This window comes from Stegostoma tigrinum, chromosome 16 (genome assembly GCF_030684315.1).
Source record: "Stegostoma tigrinum isolate sSteTig4 chromosome 16, sSteTig4.hap1, whole genome shotgun sequence".
Classification (NCBI taxonomy): Eukaryota; Metazoa; Chordata; class Chondrichthyes; order Orectolobiformes; family Stegostomatidae; genus Stegostoma; species Stegostoma tigrinum.
The window spans coordinates 15,312,428-15,333,316 of record NC_081369.1 but is presented as its reverse complement, the minus strand read 5'-3'; the positions used below and the strand labels follow the sequence as shown (position 1 = coordinate 15,333,316).

Here is a 20,889-nt window from a genome sequence, read left to right as displayed (position 1 = left end):
CGACACACAGTTCCTCCCTCCCAATCCAACACACCAATCACCCTGAGCTGTGCTGCTACAGCAACCACTGCTCTTCCTTGCTTCCCTGACTCATCCAGGCAACCTGCCTCTCATTCCCCTCCTTCACAAGCCAGGGTGTCCCTGAAACGCTCCCAGTTCCCCATCCCACAGAGTCACCAAATCACACACGTTTGGTTTCTCCACCAATCACAGTCTATTCCTCTTCCGCATTCACTATGCACTGCACAAATGCAGGATAGAGATGGCCCCCTGATCAAAGGGATAGCACCATGCAATGTCCTTCAGTTTCCCATACCTGTATTGATTAGATTAGATTAGATTAGATTCCCTACAGTGTGGAAACAGGCCCTTTGGCCCAACATGTCCCCACCGCCCTTTGGAGCATCCCACCCAAACCCATCCCCCTATACCCAAACACTCCTGAACACTACGGGCAATTTAGCATGGCCAATCCACCTAGCCTACATATCTTTGGACTGTGGGAGGAAACCCACGCAGACACGGGGAGAATGTGCAAACTCCACACAGACAGTTGCCCGAGACTGGAATCGAACCCGGGTCCCTGATGCTGTGAGGCTGCAGTGCTAACCACTGAGCCACCATGCCGCCCCCAAACAAAATTGTGAACAGCAGTTTGGATAGGATCCCTCAGCAGGTCACACTGTGGCCCATGTTGGACAACACTATTTTAAACATTTCTACTTTAATCGTCTTTTGTGGAACTTTTACAGATTTGAAGACCAATCCAACAAATAAAAGCCTGAAAAGATGCCACTGACATGCAACTTCTAGCTTTTATACACTGCGATAGTTCTTCTAGAATGCTTTACACACTTTATAAAAATAACAGCTTAAATACATACACTATAAAAAGTATTTTATACTTATCAGTAGATTAAAGAAAAGCATTCAACTTTTTGTAAAGTACTGCATGTTATTAGATATTTTCCTTCAAAGTTAAATAATTTGGGATTGCATTTTCATTTCTAATATTTGAACTGAAAACATCTTGCCATTATAGGTATAACTTCATGCTGACAGAGTTTTTGGCCTCACCAATCGAAAGACAAGAAAGACATGTTGAGTTACTTACCTATGAGAATGAAACCAATAGCAATGGCGTAAGTGAGGAGATAACTGTAAATGGGCTCATTGTTCTTGCCATAACCCTTCCCAAAGAAACCAATACCAGGATAAAGATTGTCCTGGCACAGACACTATTGAGAAAGGTTAAAAAAAATTGGTTCAATTGAGCCACCTACTTTTAGGCAATAAATAGCTTAGAACATTGACACTAATGATAAGTACTGTACTTCACCCCATGACATTCACTAATTCACTGCATATAGAACTAAACGAATTTCAAGCTTAACGTCTCACAGAATGAAGTAAAAGCAAAAACAAATTGCTATAAATATCATGGTTTGGAGTCTGAACTCGCAGCATGGTGTGAAATACATAAAGTAGACAGAAGTTGATTTTAAGCTCAGTGCCTTTGTACAAAAATTTCTAGAGCTTCATATAGAAGAACTGTACAATGTCATTTACTGAAGGATGGTCAATTCCTTTGTCTATCAGAAACTAATACAGCATGGACTGCAGACTAACAAACAATGGTTTTGCACCAAAAAGTCAGGGGTTGTACGTGTTTGACTTAAGTCAAAGCAAGTAAAATGGATGCTTACAATTTTCTGAAAGAAACAGAATTAAGAATGTGGAACATGGGAAAGGGTGCACAAAACAATGGGGATGCATTTGGTTTTGGGGACCATACTGTGGAATGGACATTTGTGAAATGGCAGCCTATTTTACATTCTGCCCGATCTCATTTTCTAAATGGGAAGGAAAATCAAGAGGTGTGTATGAGGAATGGCTGTTTCACAGTCATCTGTTTCACACTCTTGGCCAAGAAGAGATCCAGCCCAAGCGTTCTGTTATTCTGAATTTTATTGGTTTCATGGATGTACAAAAACCAGTGGGTCAGTAGACATATTTTTTAACAATTCAGTTTGTTGTAACTAAACAGTGTTACCATACACATTATAACAAAAGTAACTTGCATTTATATCATTTCTGTAACAGACACCTTAATGCGTTTATAATTGATTGACAATGTGTCAGCTAGTTGGGACATTGATATAATGTACGAATTTCCAGATTACCGTACACAACGCACTGTTAATTTTAGGTGGGCTAACAGAGTACAGACCAAGTAATAGCTCAGTTATTGAAGCCAAACTAGATTAACTTCTTTCACATACTTCCCACTCAATTACATTAAATGGAGGCTGATTAAGTGTACAAATTAGAATAGAGAGATTGGGTTGCATTAATTTACCAGTTAATATTTGGAGAGGGACATTTGTTTCGAGAAAAATGCCTAACTATTACAGGACTAACTTTCAGCAATTCCACAATTTGAAGTGAATGACAATACTGGAATGTATTACAGTACAGTTAAACAGTAGTTGTGTAGCTAAAGAAACATTCAATACCTGGAAGACTTTTGGTGCAGACACAAGGCAGGCAAGTGCAGAGGAAAGGGTAGCTCCAAAGATTCCGGCTGTAATCAAAGGGGCAAATCCAGACACTAGACTCATAGTCTTTTTTAAAAAAAAGTGGAAAAAATGGTTTGTTACTTCACCAAATACTGGCATTTCATTACTCTCGGACAAGTTGTCTTAATTCTAAGAATGAAAGAAAATAATCACAGCACATCATTTGTGGGTGGTGTAGAACTGCAGATGTGATACAGATCTGCCAGAAACTGACCACAGCACAATGTTCACTGCAGATGTGAACCAGCAGATATCCTCCAGATTTGATTATAGCACAAATGCTTGCCAGTGTCTCTGCTGAGAAGTACTGGCAGCCATTGGCGAAGGTCAGAACAAAACTCTTGCATTTGGATTAAAATAAAACTTTCATTTTCATTTCAATGTCCATTATTGTGCAATATGTTAATGATCTAATAAATGAACCTGGGGGGGAAGAAACTGAAAAAGTGGAATAAAAAGATACTACAGAATATCAGGCACCAGACCAGGATGAGCTAGGAGGGGAGCACCTCACTGCAGACCGAAGTTGAAGGAATCGAGTCAAAGCCAGAGAGAGAAGGAAGCAGCTGCAGAACCTGAGGAAACTCAGATCAAGGCAGCCAGTAAACATTGAGGAAAGAATCCAAGGTGAATAGATAAAACAAACAAACAATGTTGAGATGAAATGGGAGATTTTTAGCTTTGAATATAATGCTCATTTTACAATTTAATTTGATAAATTTAGTTTGTGTTCAATCGAAAAGAAAGAGACATGGCAGGACATTTCCATACTACTGGATGCAAATTCCTGGACACTTCTTGTGGCTTCTATGACATTGTTAAACCGTTGCAGTGAATAGAAAATGAAACTGGACTGAAATAGTCGAGTTTCATTAAAAAATCCTTGATACTTATTAATAACTTTGAGTACAGGATAAAACTTCAAAATGAGCAAAAGACACAAAACGTGGCAGTGTTGTGAACCACAGGGAGTATGGGGATAGATTTCAAGACAGTATGAACAGGCTGGAGAAATGGACTGGGGTTGGGGAGGTGGGATCTCATGGTTAATGAAATTTGATGCAGTGGAGTGTAAGCAAGAAAGTAGGAAAAAATGAGGTGAGGCAATAAGCTAAAGAATATGACTTTAAAAAAGAGATTTGGCAACAGGACCTGGTGGTATACGTGTTCAAATCTTAGAGAGTAGAGAGGCAAGTTAACAAAGTGATTAAATAGGGATCCAAACTAGGCTTTATAGATAGAAGCAGACAATATAAAAGCAAAGAAGTTACGGTGGGCCTTTCCAAAATAGAGGTTCAGTCTTGAGTGGTTATCAAATTTAATATGGGGCACCACATGCTAGGAAGAATATGAAGGTTTTAGAGAAACTGCAAACAAAAAGATTGGCTCCAGGATTGAAGAACTTCAGTTTGTGGTCAGACAGGGGAAACTGGGGCTAGTCCCCTCAGAGAAGATTGGGAACAGCTAGAGGCAAGGCCAGGATGATAAGTTATAGGCCCTGGAGGTTCTCCTAAATCCAAACTCCTCACCCCATATCTCTTTTTAACCTTCACAGGTCCTGTCAAATACCTCCACACCTTTTCAGTGCTATTGAACAGAATAATGCAGCATGGGAGGTGGCTATTCAGCAAGAGGTCCAGTCAATCTCCAATCCACCCCACTCTTTACAATCTTTCCCCATTTAATTGTCCTTACAAAGTCTTTACATACTTCTGACACCCAGAATTGTAAATAATAGTCATTTTGCAACAATAATATCAAATTGTTTTACATAACTCCAGCAAAAAAACTTTGGCTTTGCATTCTATGTTTCTACTTATCGAGACCATCAAAAGCATAGGTTCCAATTTATTACATTTTACAGCCAGAACTTAATCAGGTAATTGCACACAACCTGGTTGTTTATATTATGTTTCATGCTTCACATTTTTCAACCAGGCCCTATCTTTTTCTCCCCCTCCCCAAGGGCTCTTCTTAAGATGGCTTTGAGAGCTACTTGTCGCTTTTCAGCGATTACATTTTTCACTCTCACTAACTCAATAATTCAGTGATGCAGTCATGTAGTGGCAATACCTTCTGCTCTTCTGTTTCTGTATGCAAAAGCAGAATGAAAAGAAATCAGCTATTTCCTCAGTTATTAAGTCTCCATTGAACTTAAAGCCACAGGGGAACCATTAATTCAAAACCACAGTTTAAACTGGCACAAGACGACAGGCATAAGTTATCACCAAAAGTTTTCTTTCTACAATAAGTTACAGAAGGTTTTATATAAAAGGCCATTAGCCTAAACACATCTTACACAGACTAATAAGGTTACAGCTAATGCATTTCCATCATGTACGTACGAAGCTGGACCATTTAAAATCAGACTGTAATTATCCTCTTTACTATATTTCAGATCTCAATTACAGATTTATATTTAACTGTCATATTTTCATTTTGACTGCATCCACTACATTAAGCAAGATATTCCACATTCATTTACAAGGAATTTATCTCAGTGATTTCAAGTTTGCTCAGCTTCCAGTGAGACAATGTTCTTTTGTTGACAGCTTTAAACTGTTCTCCCTCTTTTGAGATCACCTTTTCATAGAAATATAGAAAATAGGAGCAGAAGTAGGCCATTTGACCCTTGGAGACTATTCTGCTATTCAGTGTGATCATGGCTGATCATCCAACTCAGTACTCTGTTCCGGCTTGCCCTTTAGTCCTAAGGACTAACTCCGTGAAAACATTTTGGTCTTAACTGTTATCTGTCATAGAGAATTTCACTACCCTCTGGCTGAAGAAAATTCTCATCTCTGTCCTAAATGACCTACCCATATCCTTAGTCTGTAACCCCACCCCTTGTTCTCCCTAGTCACTGGGAACATCCTTCCTGCAATTACCTTGAATAGTCCTGTTAGAATTTTATAGAGAAATCCTCCTTCATTCTTCCAAACTCCAGTGAATATAAACCTAACTGATCCAGTGTCTCTTCACTTGTCAGTGTTGCCATCCCAGGATTCAGTCTGATAAACGGTCATTTCCTCCACAGCTAGAGCATCCTTCCTCGGAGTATTGGTGCCGTTTTGGCCATCTTATCCAAGTGTTGTCTCACTTAGGCCCGGTACAATTGCAGCAAGACACTCCTGCTCCTGTACTCAAATTCTCCCGCTATGAAGGCTAACATACCATTTGCCTTCTTCCCCACCTGCTGCAGCTGTGTTTTTACTTTCAGTGAATGGTCTACAAGGACACTCAAGTCCCACTGCATTTCACCCTTTCCCAATCCATTGCAATTCAGGTAATAATCTGCTTTGCTGTTTCTGCTGCTAAAGTGAATAATCTCCCATTTATCTACATCTGTCATGCATGCATCCACTTTCTCAATTTGTCCGAATCACATTGAAGCATCTCTGCAGTATTCTCACAGTTCACCCTCCCACCCAGCTTTGTGTCAGCTGCAAAGCTGGGGTTATTACAGTTGTTTCACTCATCCATGTCAGTAACAGTTACTGAGAAATGATGTGGTACTTCACTGGTTGCTGCCTGCCACCATGTACCATCATCCTCATTCTACCTGCCTGTAGACTCCACATATCCCCGTCTCATGTGCAGCTTCTTTGCTCCTACCCTCCACTTTCAGCCTCAATATTCCTGTCTCTGTCCTAGCTGTTCCTCCCTTCAAACCTCCAGTCAGCTCCTTACAGCCTCCTTTTCCTTTCCAGCTTCGAGCCTTCTCCTTCTCCCCAACACATACCTGCAACCAATGGTCCTCTTGACCTGAGCTCCAGCAGCAGGGCCCCAGAGGGCAGTTCCAGCTCCTCATTGATCATGTTGTTCCCAAACCTGAGAAAGAAATGATTGGATGGCCACAGAGGTGGCAGTACTGCCCAGAAGCTAGAGTCCATGAAATCAGGAACCTGCTCATCAGCACAGCACTCTGACTCAGATAATCACAGAATCTCTAGTGTGGAAGCAGGCCTCTTGGCCCATTGTGTCTTCACTGACCTTCTAAAGAGCATCCTACCCAAAACCCACCTCCCTACTGTACCCTGTAACCCTACATTTCCCATGGCTAATCCAGCTAGCCTTCAAGTCCCTGGGCACTAAGGGACAATTTAGCATGGCCAATCCACCAAACCTGCACGTTTTTGGGCTTTGGGAGGAAACGGAGCACGGGGAGAATGTGCAAACTCCATACAGTCACCTGATGGTAAAACTGAACCCAGGTCACTGATGCTGAGGCAGCAGCACAAACCTCTAAGCCACTGTGTCGCCCTCAAAGTATTCTAAACCATGAAGGGTGTGGACGGGGTAGTCAGAGGGAGTAGGCATAGGGATGTTGTTACCATTGGGTCAAAAATCTGAGAGAATAGATTGAAAGTGATTGACAAAAGAACCAAAGAAGACACAAGGAAAATCCTTCTCCAGTGTTTACATTTGGGAATGCACCACCTCAGGGATGGTGGAGGCAGACTTTACTGTGGTTTACAAAAAGTGAACTGCGTCAGCACTTGACAGGAAAATCCATGTAGGACGATTGGGAAAAGGGCAGGGGAATGCAACTGAATCAAGTCTTTTAACAGACAAAAAGCATGGATTTGACAGGCTGAACAGCATCTTTATGTCCAATAGCGATTTTTTTTTGATTGACTCAACTCTGGAGATGGGAAGCCCGGTTATCTTTTCAAAAAGGATTTCCCTGCAACAATTTCCATTCAGTGCCATCCAACACTTTGAAGTTACAATGCATCAATTCCATACAATGCTTCAATACTCTGATAATTAATTTCTGCAAATATGCAAAGGTAATAGTCTGGTATGTGCAGTTCCAGCATACCACACTAACCTACAATTATTCTTATTGTGGAGAATTTGAACTGACCAACTCCCCCTTTCTATTCCTCACTATGTTTTCTACAGCTTTTTAACCAAAATCTACCATGTTATTAAAAGAAAATCTTGCTGCTTGAAGTGTGAACATCCAACTGTTGCTGTGTTATTTTTACCTGGTAGTAGTTAATGAGTCCGTAAGTACATGTACCAGCCTGAGCGCATTCAGTGAAGTTCCAGCCATAACCACAGGCAATACCTTCACAATCCGCTGGCGCGACAAGAACGGTGTCATTCAGACTACCAGAGGCATCACGTACCACGCAAGATCCTAAAGTGGAAGGTGGAAGAAACTATGTTAAAGATAGGTTTCCCAAACTTTTAAGCATTCTTATATCCTCAAGCTTCAAGAATAGTGGACAGTAAGGAGTTGCCTTTGCATTTGGTGTAGTGGAGAGCGTGCTCCTCAGGAAAAGGTAGATACATTATTTCCACTGGTTGGGGGTTCTAGAACTAAGGGGCTAAGTTTGAGAATTAAGGCCAGACCTTTCAGGAGCGATGTTAGGAAACCAACTGACTCTTATGGGGAAGCAATGGCTCAATGGGTTTATCACCGGACTATTAATCCAGAAATCTAAGTAATGCCCTGGGACCCAGGTTCAAATTCAACAAAATACCTGGAATTAAGGGTATATTGACGACCATAAATCCATTGTTGATTGTTGGAAGAACCCATCTAGTTCACTAATGTCCTTTAGGTAAGGAAACTGCCATCCTTATCTGGTCTGGCCTACATGTGACTCCAGACCCACCGCAATGCGGTTGACTTTTAGATTAGATTCCCTGCAGTGTGGAAACAGGCCCTTCGGCCCAACAAGAACACACCCCCTAGGTAATGACAGATGAACAATAAATGTTGGCCTAATTAGTGACACTCTCATCACGTGAATGAATACAAAAAAAAATTGATATACAAAGAGCACTAAATGTTTAGAACTGTCTTCAGCAAACACAGCTAATGCTGCAGCAGTTATCAATTTTAAATGTATAAAATTTTGTTAAATAAAGCTATTAAGGAAAATGGGCCTAAGGCAGGTATATGGAATTAGCTCACAGATTAGCCATGATCTTATTGAGTGGCAGAATGGGCTCAAGGGGTTGAATAGCCTACCCCTGTTCCTATGTTCCTCCAGAAAGTATTTTTAATGTCTCTGACAGTATGAGTTTCCAGGATCCTTTCACACAGAATCCAAATTGTATCTCAGGCTCAGAAAATGTCAGATCTGATGTGCAAAGATTTGAAAGGTCAACTAATGATTCAGTCATATACCCCAGTTACAGCATTTCTTCACTCCTGTTAATCGAAATCCTACAACACCCTCCACTACTGCAGTCTTGGGGTACCTACACCAAGGGGACTGCAGCATTTCGAGAAAGCAGCTCTCCACTATTTTCTCAAGCGCAAACAGGGATGGGCAATAAATGCTGATCCAGCCAGCAATGCCATGTCCCATGACTAAATAAAGAAGATGGGATTTTGTAGAATACAAAACACGTGACTGGCTGAAGATCTTTGCGTTGTTGCTGTTGATAAATGGCACATCTCCGCCCATGTATGTAATGCATTCATGCTGCTTAATAAATTGACATAACCAACTATTTTAAAAAACCTCATAGCAAAATACAAGCACAAATATTATCACTCGAGTACAGTTTGGTACATGAGCGAGACTGTTTCATTCTTAGAACGAATGTTTTAGAGATAGCTTTCATCACACATTGTCACTGGATACATTTGAGAGACAATTATTTACTTATTATTTTCAGCACTGTGTTAGCCAATTCATTACAATAGACTAACAATGGCCAAATCCTCAAATCTTTGCACATCAGATCTGACATTTTCTGAGCCTGAGATTCAATTTGGATTCTGTGTGAAAGGATCCTGGAAACTCATACTGCTAGAGACATTAAAAATACTTTCTGGAGGAACATAGGAACAGGAGTAGGCTATTCAACCCCTTGAGCCCGTTCTGCCACTCAATAAGATCATGGTTAATCTGTGACCTAATTCCATATATCTGTCTTTGGCCCATTTTCCTTAATAGCTTTATTTAACAAAATTTTATCCATTTAAAGGAATATGACATAAATGTGTTAAGTTTTCCTACACTTACAACTGGCAATCATTTGTACATGTGCGTGCTACCTAAGTTTAGTTGGTAGCACCTTTACCACTTAAGTCATAGCTACAAACCTCAATCCACAGACTTGAGGTTGAGTTTTCAGTGCAATAATACAATATACCTGAATCATTACAACTTTTGGGACAAAAAGATAAACAGAGGCCCTGTCTACACACTCATGCAGATGTAAAAGCTCTCTCACACTTTTGTAGTAAAGAGTTCCCAGAGGCGTAAATAAATACAACTTTGTTCTTGTATTAGTGGCTTGAGCTTTTGGATAAGGCAATGACCAAAAATTCAAAAAATTCGATGTTACGCGCAAATGATGAACAATTTGCATTTAGAAGTGTAAACAATACATCAAACCAGAATCTGATCATTTTTACTAAAGAAACTACGAATCCAGAAGTCTTAGATAATCTTTCATAAGTAAAGAAGAAGTCACAGAACTTTATGACATTCATAAGCAATAATTAAGTTACAACTTACCAATGGTAGCAGAAATTACAAGGTAGGAAACAGCTGTCCAAAAAATAGCTGACAAGGTTCCCTTTGGAATGGCTACAGCAGGGTCCTACAAATGCAATGCAATGTAAATGAGGGCAAACAGTTAACAAGATGGTTATTAACTACAGGCAGACAAAGGCAATGTGTTAACACACAAGGCAATATTATTTCCTACATCTTTCAATAGTCAATCATGGAGGGGAGGACATCATTGGGCAAGGCTAGCATTTATTGCCCTTCTAAAGTTGATGATGTTTTGTTTTCTTGAACTGCTGAATTCTCTGTGGTGAAGGCAGTCCTACAGTACTATTGAGTAGGAAGTTGACCAATTGATCCCAGCAATGGTGAACAGAGATATATTCCAAGTCAGGTTGAGACAGACTTGGAGGGGAACTTGAAGTGATGCTCCTTTGCATCTTACACCCTGTCCTTCTTGGTCGAGATCAGGGGTTTGTGGGGGACTACTATCTAAAAAGCATTACTGAAATACATCTTGTATATGGGGACAGTACAACTATAGGAATAAATCTGTTATTTGTGCACTTTAACCAATTAATTTTCACATACATTGGGGGAGGATGAGAATACATCTGCTGATAATCAATTTGTGAATTTGACCACTAACTCAGTGCAACTTGAAGGGTGAACCACTCATGGACTGCAATACTAAGAACACAGAGTTAACCTTCCAGGGTAGCATGGAGGGTATTCAATGTTGGCTTGAGGTTATGAAGCTGAAAATGGATTGTGGACATCCCATAAAAAGACAAAATGAAGAAGCAATGGATAGTTTTCTGGAGAAAGACCAAGGGGTCCTCCAAAAAAAAGCAGAGTTGAAGAAGCTGATATGAACATAAAAGGAAGCCTGATAGTTTGGCCAGAACAGTTCTACCGACTCTTAAACTTTTCTCATGTCTTACAGTCCGTGAGTTAACCTCACCACTACTACTGCCTTATCATGTTAGAACAGGCTTCATGAGGTTTGTTTCAATTCTTTATATTTTAAAAATGGAGGGAGTATTTTCATTGAGGTTCATTCTAGGTCAAATTGCAGAACAAAGGCACATGGTAAATTCCCCTTCAATAGAATCAAAGGGGTTTGGATTTGACTTTGAGGAGCTCAGGTCAGACCAGGTCTAACTGGTCTGAATATCTAATCAAAGATTGTTTATTCCTTGTTTCCCAGAAACCTCACCTCTTTTGGCAGACCCAACTTCAACTTTCCAAACCAAATGCCATTCTCTCCCTATAAAGTGTTGGTCATTCCATGACAGCATATTTAACATCCCCAATGTTAATCAGTTTTAGTGAATGACCATTCTACAGCCTGCTAATTATTAACATTATCCGAAATTCAAAACAGATTGATGAAAATTTTAATTCCTGCACAGAGTAGCACAGCAGCTTCACATTCTACATTAGCATTCATCACCTGATCAAGTGAAAGAAATAAACTTGGAAGTAAATTTGACTACAGCTCTCTAAAATTCCCAAATACTCTCCTCCTCAGTAACCTTAGGAAATTGCACAATTATAATGGCAGAATTCAGACATATTATCAGGAGGGGGAAAGATATCACATAAATATCTGGTCCACAATTGGCTTGAAACCAGAAATTGAAAGCATAAAACCAGTAATAAGGCGAAACACCATTAAAAGGCAGTTACCTTCTTTCACAATACAAAGGAACATGTGATCATTAAATTTATTACAGCTCCTTTTAAACCGTAAAAGCTTGAAATACAAAGACATTACTGCAAGTGAAGAAGGGACTTCCTGTTTTATGCTTGCATGTATAAGAGACTAGACAAAAACTTGGGAATTTATGCTTTGATTCATAACATTTTGAATTACCTTCAGGTCACCAGAGATGTTTGCACCTGCCAGGATGCCAGTTGCAGAGGGAAAGAAAATGGAAAACATACCAAAAAAGGACGCGTCACTTTGCCAGCAAGGCAAAAGGTTCTGGGCAAATATCTCAGCTGAAAAGCAAAATCAGCATTATAGTGAACAGAAGCAGACACCATTGTCTGAACCCAATCACTCACCATGCATCATCGTAACAGAAATGCATCATGTTATGGGAGCTCAATCAATTGTGAAACAATCCAAGCAAACTTGGTTGAAATAGTTTGAATTTACCAATGTGGCAGCAATTTACAGCAGGTTATTCAGTTAACATATGTTCACATTTTCACCAAGCAACCTTGTGTTTTAGTGATAATGGGAACTGCAGATGCTGGAGAATCCAAGACAACAAAGTGTGGAGCTGGATGAACACAGCAGGCAAAGCAGCACCTCAGGAGCACGAATGCTGACGTTTCGGGCCTAGACCCTTCATCAGAGCTCTGTTGAAGGGTCTAGGCCCGAAACGTCAGCTTTTGTGCTCCTGAGGTGCTGCTTGGCCTGCTGTGTTCATCCAGCTCCACACTTTGTAACCTTGTGTTTTACGTTTGTTTACAACGCTTTATTCTGCGGTGCTCTGCGTTCTCTCTACCGCGAGAGAAAAAACAGAAAGAATGTTTAGTATCATATCTGATTTGAAACAAATTTAAAGGGTTCCAATGTGAGAAGTATTTAATAAGGATGTCAGAAATTATATAACAGTAACCCCTCCCCCACCGCCATTCTACTCCCCTGTCAAAGGCGATGATTCATGTTTAGGTGATGCTTCATGAAATCTGGCTACTTTGCCCAAGTTCCTATTCCTCATTTGGGAGCTCAAAGAGTGATCATTGCCAAAATATTCATCGATAAGGAATCAAACTCAACTCCATCCTCATTCAACAGCCACTTGTGCCTATTTTCCAGCAAAGATCACTGGAGTCAGGAGCAGCAAACAACTCTGATTTGCCTATTCCCTAACCCAGGGCATAGAGGCAGGTTGTAGATCCCCATGTTGGGCGCACAATCTGCAGAATAACAGCAGTCTGTGCTCCAACATATACATGGGCATAAATGTGCCATAAAACTCCTTAATGCATTGACTATGTTTATCTAGATGTAATAATTAAAAAAAGGTTGGGGGGGGGGGGGGTTGGCCTTAAGAAAATGTAGCCTGAAAATAAGCAACCTCCACAGTTTAGAAACCTAAGTACACACCTCTATAGTTGAAAAAGCCTTTGGCCTGCTTTTCTTTCGATGCTGGGATAAACGTCCCCACAATGTAGTTTGCAAAGGAAACCATGATCACAAAGAAGAAGCCAACCTGTGCCTATCAGAAATAAAAGAGAGAAGGGCATTCTTCACAACAGAAGCAATGAAAAAGTTGTAGCCCTGCTCTAACACTACAGCTAATAACTCGAGATGGTGGATCAATGAAGTGAATGATGCAAATAATGCTAAATTATTGCTTCATTTCATTCCTTGGTCAAAAACACTGCTAAAACAGACTTCCATCTGGCAACTCTGAAAATGAGTTACACAAATGTTTTAATTTTTCTACACTGAATCGTATTAAATATCATGATAAAAATATAACATCTGATAACACAGTTTAAAGAATAACAATATAAACTTATAATGTACAACCACAAAAAGCTTGACCGCTGTTGAGGCCATTGAGCATTCTGACATCTTGGTCCACTCTGTGGAATTCTCCAAGTCCTCACATTTTGTTCCTCAGAAACAAGAGAAACCTCTCTGAAGCTTGCATTTTTGACCAAGACTACTTCTATGTCCACTAAACTTGTGTTGTCCACCAAGAGGCACTACATAAATGTACATGGTGTCACATCAGGAGCAATATGTTGCAACCTATTCGAAGTTTATTCTTTGTCCTATCCCACGATACCTCATCACATCAATCATTTTAGCAATGACTCAGGATTCAAGTCCAGCTGAGCTTACAAAGAGTAGGAATATATATTGATGGAATCTCTAAGACAAGTGTCTAATTCTTTGTGAGGATGTTTTGATCATATTAATGAATCACTCATACCAGTAAACTAATGCCGTAAACCCTAACATTCAAAAGAATACTCCATTGTTACTAACAGCAAAATGACAATAACTTCAGTCTCTAAGCTTTCAGTGGTAGGACATTCCAATGTGCAATGCTTGATAGCAAACACAATTTGAAAAAACATTGGTCATCTAGTGCTTCGGCACTTTGTACATGTTGCTGGTTCCAATGACCATGCTGTGCCATTACCAGACGTGAATTTGCAATCATGATCCTACACAAATCAGACTGCTGAATTCTACTGCTGAAAGGGCCAATCAATGCTCAAGTTCTTTACTGTGAGCTGAGAGAAAATAAAAAAATTACGTCGAACAAGTCGGAAAAGGGGCCTAAATCCACCTTATTGCAGTCAGCTCAGAAGCAGCAAGGGGTCAGTGAGAACATTTGTCAATCTCCCTAAACATGAGGGTACAATATGGTGCATGTCTGACCTAAACAAGGATAAAGTACAGTAAACAACCAAGTACAAACAAGGACTTGTTAATACAGTATCTACAAAATACAAGTAAAGATTTAAATTTTTTACAATTGATTGATTACAGAGACTCAAAACTTCCATAATGTTAAAAAATTCCAGTGGCTTTACCTTTGCTTCCCATTCCATTCCAGCCAGTGAAATCCCAAGTAGCACAGTCACTGTTATGACTCCAATAATCCTTATATCATTTGTGGGGTCCATAATTGTTGCATTGTATTCCTATTGAAAGGTTAAAGTGCTTAGATTCATAGGAGTCTGCAGGTCACAATTGCACAACATTAGAACTGAAAATAGACATTCTGACCTTGATGGTTTATAGAATTACAGAGTTTCAATCAACATATTGTCATTATACATACAGTCAGTGTATTTGGCTTGATTATGAGGGCTACTCTTGCGGTGCTAAGGACAACTGCAATCAGGGATAGCGTACTCTTGTAAAATGTTTTTCTGCAAAAGGTTAAAACTCAACAACTGATCTTAAGTAATTCAGACTGGTTTCCTCCTGCACCATAATTACGCTGATCACAACAAATCATAGACACATTCGCATAAAAGGTTGTACTGAAAAAGTTAGCCGATGTTTTGGAGATTCTAACAATGGATTCTATGGGCCATTTAAATATAACACATCAGGATTATAGACAACATTAAGTCAGGTAACTCTGAAACCTGTTGTTATGCAAAAGCTAGTACTGACAACTTCAGAAAACTGGTCATTAAGATAATTATTGAGGTTTGTCTGAAACGGAGGTCATTTTGTAGGATTTCTGAATGAATGCAAGCACCAGAGAATAGTAAATTTCCAAACTAGTTAGCATTCTGAGATTAATCTAGCAATAGAAAATAGAAATTAGTCAACAATAATCAATTTGAACTAAACAGCCCAAGCAGGTATTTAATTCGTTGGTTAATTAGGTGTAATATAGGTCATAACAATTTATTTGATTTTTCATCAGTTTAGTTAATGGAATGAAATTCTACACTGAAAACATGCTTTGTTGCTGAATACACGGTATTTTGCTATTTTACTGCCAATGGGCTTTTAATTGAATTTAATTCAATGTAACATGTCCATCATGACTGGAAGGGAAGATTTGTGCCTCAGAACACGCGAGATGCAAAAATAGTCAAATTTGGTCAAGAACAATAGGGATCTTGGTGACTGCAGTCAGTGAGTGACGGACCTCCTTGCTCAGTGTTGTTGGAAGGTGCTTGCTCTCATTGCTGTGACCAGATTCAGGTATTATGCGACTGTCATGACTCTCCATGCAGCTTGCGAACTGGCAGGTTGATAGTTGACATGGTTTTCTCATTTCATCAGTCAGACGGGAGTGTTGTGAACATTGCTGGCCACATCATCATTGACCTCAATGACGGTTTCAATCTTTCAGTAGAGACAGATAATTTAAACTGGTGTGGCAAATGGGCTGCCCGCCTGGACTCATGGGTATCTTTTATTCAATTCCATAAGAACATCAGAGTTTCATAAGTTACAAAACAGCCTCGTTGGAAACTTTCCAGACCTGCTCTGGGGCACAGTAGGGCTGCATCCTGGCACACACTTCAGCCGATTTCTCTTGGTGCTGCTGTTGTACAGGGAGTTAATCTGCACCCCAGAGCAGACAGCTGTTCGACTATGTGCCAAGATCAAACTGTGTAACTGTACTGGCATCCAAGCCTGCCATTCATCTATGACAGCTTGTAGATCAGTTCTTCCAGACCTGAGAAAAACTTTGGCTGACAATCAGCATCAGAAGGACCAACGCTACAGACCAGGAGGTAAATTTACCACCTTCTGTCAACATGGGCAAGCCCACACTGGAGGTCACTGACAACTTCACATACATTGGATCAACACTTACATGTCCCTGGAGGTTGAAATTGGCACCAGGATCACCAAAGCCACTGTTGCTATGTCAAAGTCGAGACAGAGTAAACCAACTAAAAATACAAAGCCCTGAAGGGTGCTGGCCCAAAACATCAGCTTTCCTGCTCCTCTGATGCTGCCCGGCCTGCTGAGTTCCTTCAGCTCCACACTGTCATCTCAGACTCCAGCATCGGCAGTTCTTACTATCTCTACCCCTTAGGTCACATCAGTTAAATTTCTCTCCTCTCTCCTTAAACCTAAGCCTTCTAGTTTCGGTCACCCCCACCTGCCCTATTTATTCTATCCATGTCCCTCATGATTTTATAAACCTCTATAAAAGTCACCCCTCAGCCTCCAACGCTCCAGGGAAAAATAGCCCCAGTTTCTCCCTTTAGCTCAAACCCTCCAACTCTGGCAATATCCTTATAAATTTTTTCTGAGCCCTTTCAAGTTTCACAATATCTTTCCTATAGCGAGAATTGAATGTAGTTTTCAAAAGTGACCTAACCAACGTTCTATACAGCCACAGCATGACCCCCCAACTCCTATACTCAATGCACTGACCAATAGAGGAAAGCATACCAAGCACCTCCTTCACTATCCTATCTAGCTGCGACTCCACCTTCAAGGAACAATGAAATTGCACTCCTACGTCTCTGTTGAGCAACACTCCCCATGTCCCTACCATTAAGTGTAGTTCTGCCCTGATTTGCCTTTCCAAAATGCAGCACCTCACATTTATCCAAATTAAACCCCATCTGCCAATCCTCGGCCCACTGGCCCTTCTGATCAAGTCCTGTTGTACTCCGAGGTAACCTTCTTCACTGTTCACTACACCTCCAATTCTGGTGTCATCTGCAAATTTATTAACCATACCTCCTATGTTTATATTTGCATCATTTACATAAATGACAAAGAAGTGGACCCAGCCCCAAGCCTTTGGGACACTGGGCACTGTCCTGCAGTCTGAGCAACCTTCCAACACCACACTCTGTCTTCTACCTTCAAGCCAGTTCAGTATCCAAGTGGCTAGTTCTCCCTATATTCCATGTGATCTAACCTTGCTAACCAGTCTACTGTGTGGAACCTTGTTGAATGTCTTACTAAAGTCTATATAGAACGTCCACCGGTCTGCCCTCATCAATCCTCTTCCTATAGTGAGACAATGTGCCGAGCATGGAAGTACATCAGGGTGCAGTGATGCCCAGCACATTTGCCTTCTGGAATCAGTGGCAATACCATTGGCTAGCTCACTTGAGGCAATGGATGAGCCCGGCATTCCCAACCATACACTCTATATTGAATTTGCTATTGTACACAAGTGTATCTGGTCAAGATGGCAGCAAAGGACACTCCAAATGGAACACTTCCACTCTGTTTATTTCCTGTTTTATTCTGTTTATCCACCCCCACGCCCGCCACCCCATCCCAGTGCTCTCTCCTGAGGCAAAGCCGGTAGAGACCCGATCAAAGTGGGGACAGTTATTGGTCTGGGGACAGGTAGAGGCGATCAGCGGCTTGCAAGCTGGGCAGACGACGTGTAGAAGCCCCCTGCGCTGATCTACTGCAGGCCCTTTATGGAAAGGCTGAAATGCCTCTCTTTTTAAACTTTATTCTCATTTTTCTAACTTATATTATCAACAGCTATAAGTAACGTGACTTTCTCCACCTTTTTTGTTTATATATTCTGTATCTAAGATTTGTACCTAGGTACTTAGCACCTAAGATAGTGCCACATGGGGTGGCATTGTAAACTTTTCACTCCTGTACTTCTGTATTGAGTCCACGTGACAAAGGATATTCTATTCCAACAGTGCTCACCTACGTCTGAAAAATGAAGATCTCTGATAGAGGCTCCAGAGTTTGGAATCGGCACATGGAAATTCTTTGCCGCTGCCCAGTCTGTCTACATGCAAGTGGTCAGCAATTGGGTAGAAATGTAGAGAACAGAAAAGGGAAGCAGCTGGGGGGAGAAACGAACTCCTCAGTCAATCGCAGGCCAACGTTCTTCAAGTCACTGCAATTCAGCCTCTACAGCCAGAACATAGTAACTTGGAAGTGACACCCAGGTGCAGCACATTGTCTCCCAAGATGAATGGATGTCATGACTCAGAGATATATTATTTTTATTGCCAACAATCTGTTAATTCTGGGTTATCTTTGCAAGTTGAAGAACACATGGAATCTTTATTCTGCAGGTGCCAAGCTAAGTACATTTGCAATAGACCCTGACCTGCCCCTCACCTGTGACCTAACAATCCTCTTGCTCAATGTATCTCTGAACCCAGCTAGCTAGGTGTGAAACGTTGACAAAACTGAAACTCACCATTATTATGCCTCTATTGGTTGCTGTCTGGCAAAAGAAAGCAAAGAATTTCTACTTGGTAGGAGCACTAATCCATCTCCCTAAATAGTAAAATGATTGAATTTAAAAAATGAGACCTTAGGCTTTATTTCCACATCTGTGTCATGCTGTACATCTGTAATGGCTCTGTTAGAGCAATTGGCCTAATGGTATCCCATCCCCTCCTAGGCTTTGGGGGAATACTTGGTGTTCACTGAGGAACTGTCTGCGGTGGAAAGTGAGAGTATGTAACCTTACAGGGGGGTGGGGGAGACCATGAGTGCTGAATTCCATCCTTGTGTTCATTTGGTGTCACAGCCAAGCTTGCATATTTCAAAGAGTGGACCTGAACAAAGCATCAATTGGTCCCAACACATCCCTCACCTTCCTGGACCTCTCAGTCTCCATCTCTGGCAACCAACTTGTAACTTATGTCCATTTCAAGCCCACCGACTCCCACAGCTACCTAGAATACACCGCCTCCCACCCACCCTCCTGCAAAAATTCCATCCCCTATTCCCAATTCCTCCGCCTCCGCCGCATCTGCTCCCACGATGAGGCATTCCACTCCCACACATCCCAGATGTCCAAGTTCTTGAAAGGATCGCAACTTTCCCCCCACAGTGGTCAAGAAAGCCCTTGACCGCATCTCCCGCAACACATCCCTCACATCCCGCCCACGCCACAACCGCCCAAAGAGGATCCCCCTCGTTCTTTCACACCACCCCACCAACCTCCGGATACAACGCATCATCCTCCGACACTTCCGCCATCTACAGTCCGACTCCACCACCCAAGACATTTTTCCATCCCCACCTTTGTCTGCTTTCCGGAGAGACCACTCTCTCCGTGACTCCCTTGTTCGCTCCACACTGCCCTCCAACCCCACCACACCCGGCACCTTCCCCTGCAACCGCAGGAAGTGCTACACTTGCCCCACACCTCCTCCCTCACCCCCATCCCAGGCCCCAAGATGACTTTCCATATTAAGCAGAGGTTCACCTGCACATCTGCCAATGTGGTATACTGTATCCATTGTACCGGTGTGGCTTCCTCGACATTGGGGAAACCTAGCAGAGGCTTGGGGACTGCTTTGCAGAACATCTCCGCTTGGTTCGCAATAAACAACTGCACCTCCCAGTTGCGAACCATTTCAACTCCCCCTCCCATTCTTTAGATGACATGTCCACCATGGGCCTCCTGCAGTGCCACAATGATGCCACTCAAAGATTGCAGGAACAGCAACTCATATTCCGCCTGGGAACCCTGCAGCCCCATAGTATCAATGTGGACTTCACAAGCTTCAAAATCTTCCCTTCCCCCATCGCATCCCAAAACCAGCCCAGTTCGTCCCCTCCCCCCACTGCATCACACAACCAGCCCAGCCTGTCTCTGCCTTCCTAACCTGTTCTTCCTCTCACTCATCCCTTCCTCCCACCTCAAGCCGCACCTCCATCTCCTACCTACTAACCTCATCCCACCTCCTTGACCTGTCCGTCTTCCCTGGACTGACCTATCCCCTCCCTACCTCCCCACCTATACTCCCCTCTCCACCTATCGTCTTTTCTCTCCATCTTCGGTCTGCCTCCCCCTCTCTCCCTATTCATTCGAGAACCCTCACCCCATCCCCCTCTCTGATGAAGGGTCTAGGCCCGAAACGTCAGCTTTTGTGCTCCTGAGATGCTGCTTGGCCTGCTGTGTTCATCCAGCTTCACACTTTATTATCTTGGATTCTCCAGCATCTGTAGTTCCCATTATCCCATCAATTGGTATTTATGGTTCTTTCAAACAACAAAAATACTGCGACACGGAATTGAAATGAACCCAACTTACAACAAGAAGATCTTTCACAGTCTCAGCAAAGCCAACAGTGTGCATGGAAACTGCCACCGCATTTGCAAAAGCAAAGATGAGCCCAATGGAGCCTCCAAGCTCTGGGCCAAGGCTCCTTGAGATAAGGAAATATGTGCCACCTGAACAACACAGAAACAAATGCCTTTTACTGTAAACACAGGGCAAACACAAATTGGGGAAGTGGGCCAAGAAATGGCAAATTGAGCTTAATATAGGTAAGTGTGAGGTTTCACATTTTGGAAAGTCAAATCATGGTAGGAGTTTTATGGTGAATTGTCAGGCCTTAAG

The 20,889-nt window shown here is 41.7% G+C and overlaps 1 protein-coding gene across 4 annotated transcripts in view; it reads right to left on the bottom strand.

Annotated features, from left to right (window-relative positions):
* The window catches only part of slc12a3 (solute carrier family 12 member 3), a 63,018-nt gene that overhangs the window by 26,893 nt on the left and 15,236 nt on the right, over positions 1-20,889 (bottom strand). For all 4 annotated transcript variants that reach the window (XM_059651618.1, XM_059651619.1, XM_059651620.1 and 1 more), the window contains 8 exons: positions 20,581-20,720; positions 14,642-14,752; positions 13,194-13,305; positions 11,946-12,073; positions 10,073-10,157; positions 7,574-7,728; positions 2,517-2,624; positions 1,115-1,238 (listed from right to left, as the gene is read on the bottom strand). In XM_059651618.1, coding sequence (XP_059507601.1) covers positions 1,115-1,238; positions 2,517-2,624; positions 7,574-7,728; positions 10,073-10,157; positions 11,946-12,073; positions 13,194-13,305; positions 14,642-14,752; positions 20,581-20,720 — 963 coding nt within the window. The remainder of the gene's footprint in view (positions 1-1,114; positions 1,239-2,516; positions 2,625-7,573; positions 7,729-10,072; positions 10,158-11,945; positions 12,074-13,193; positions 13,306-14,641; positions 14,753-20,580; positions 20,721-20,889) is intronic.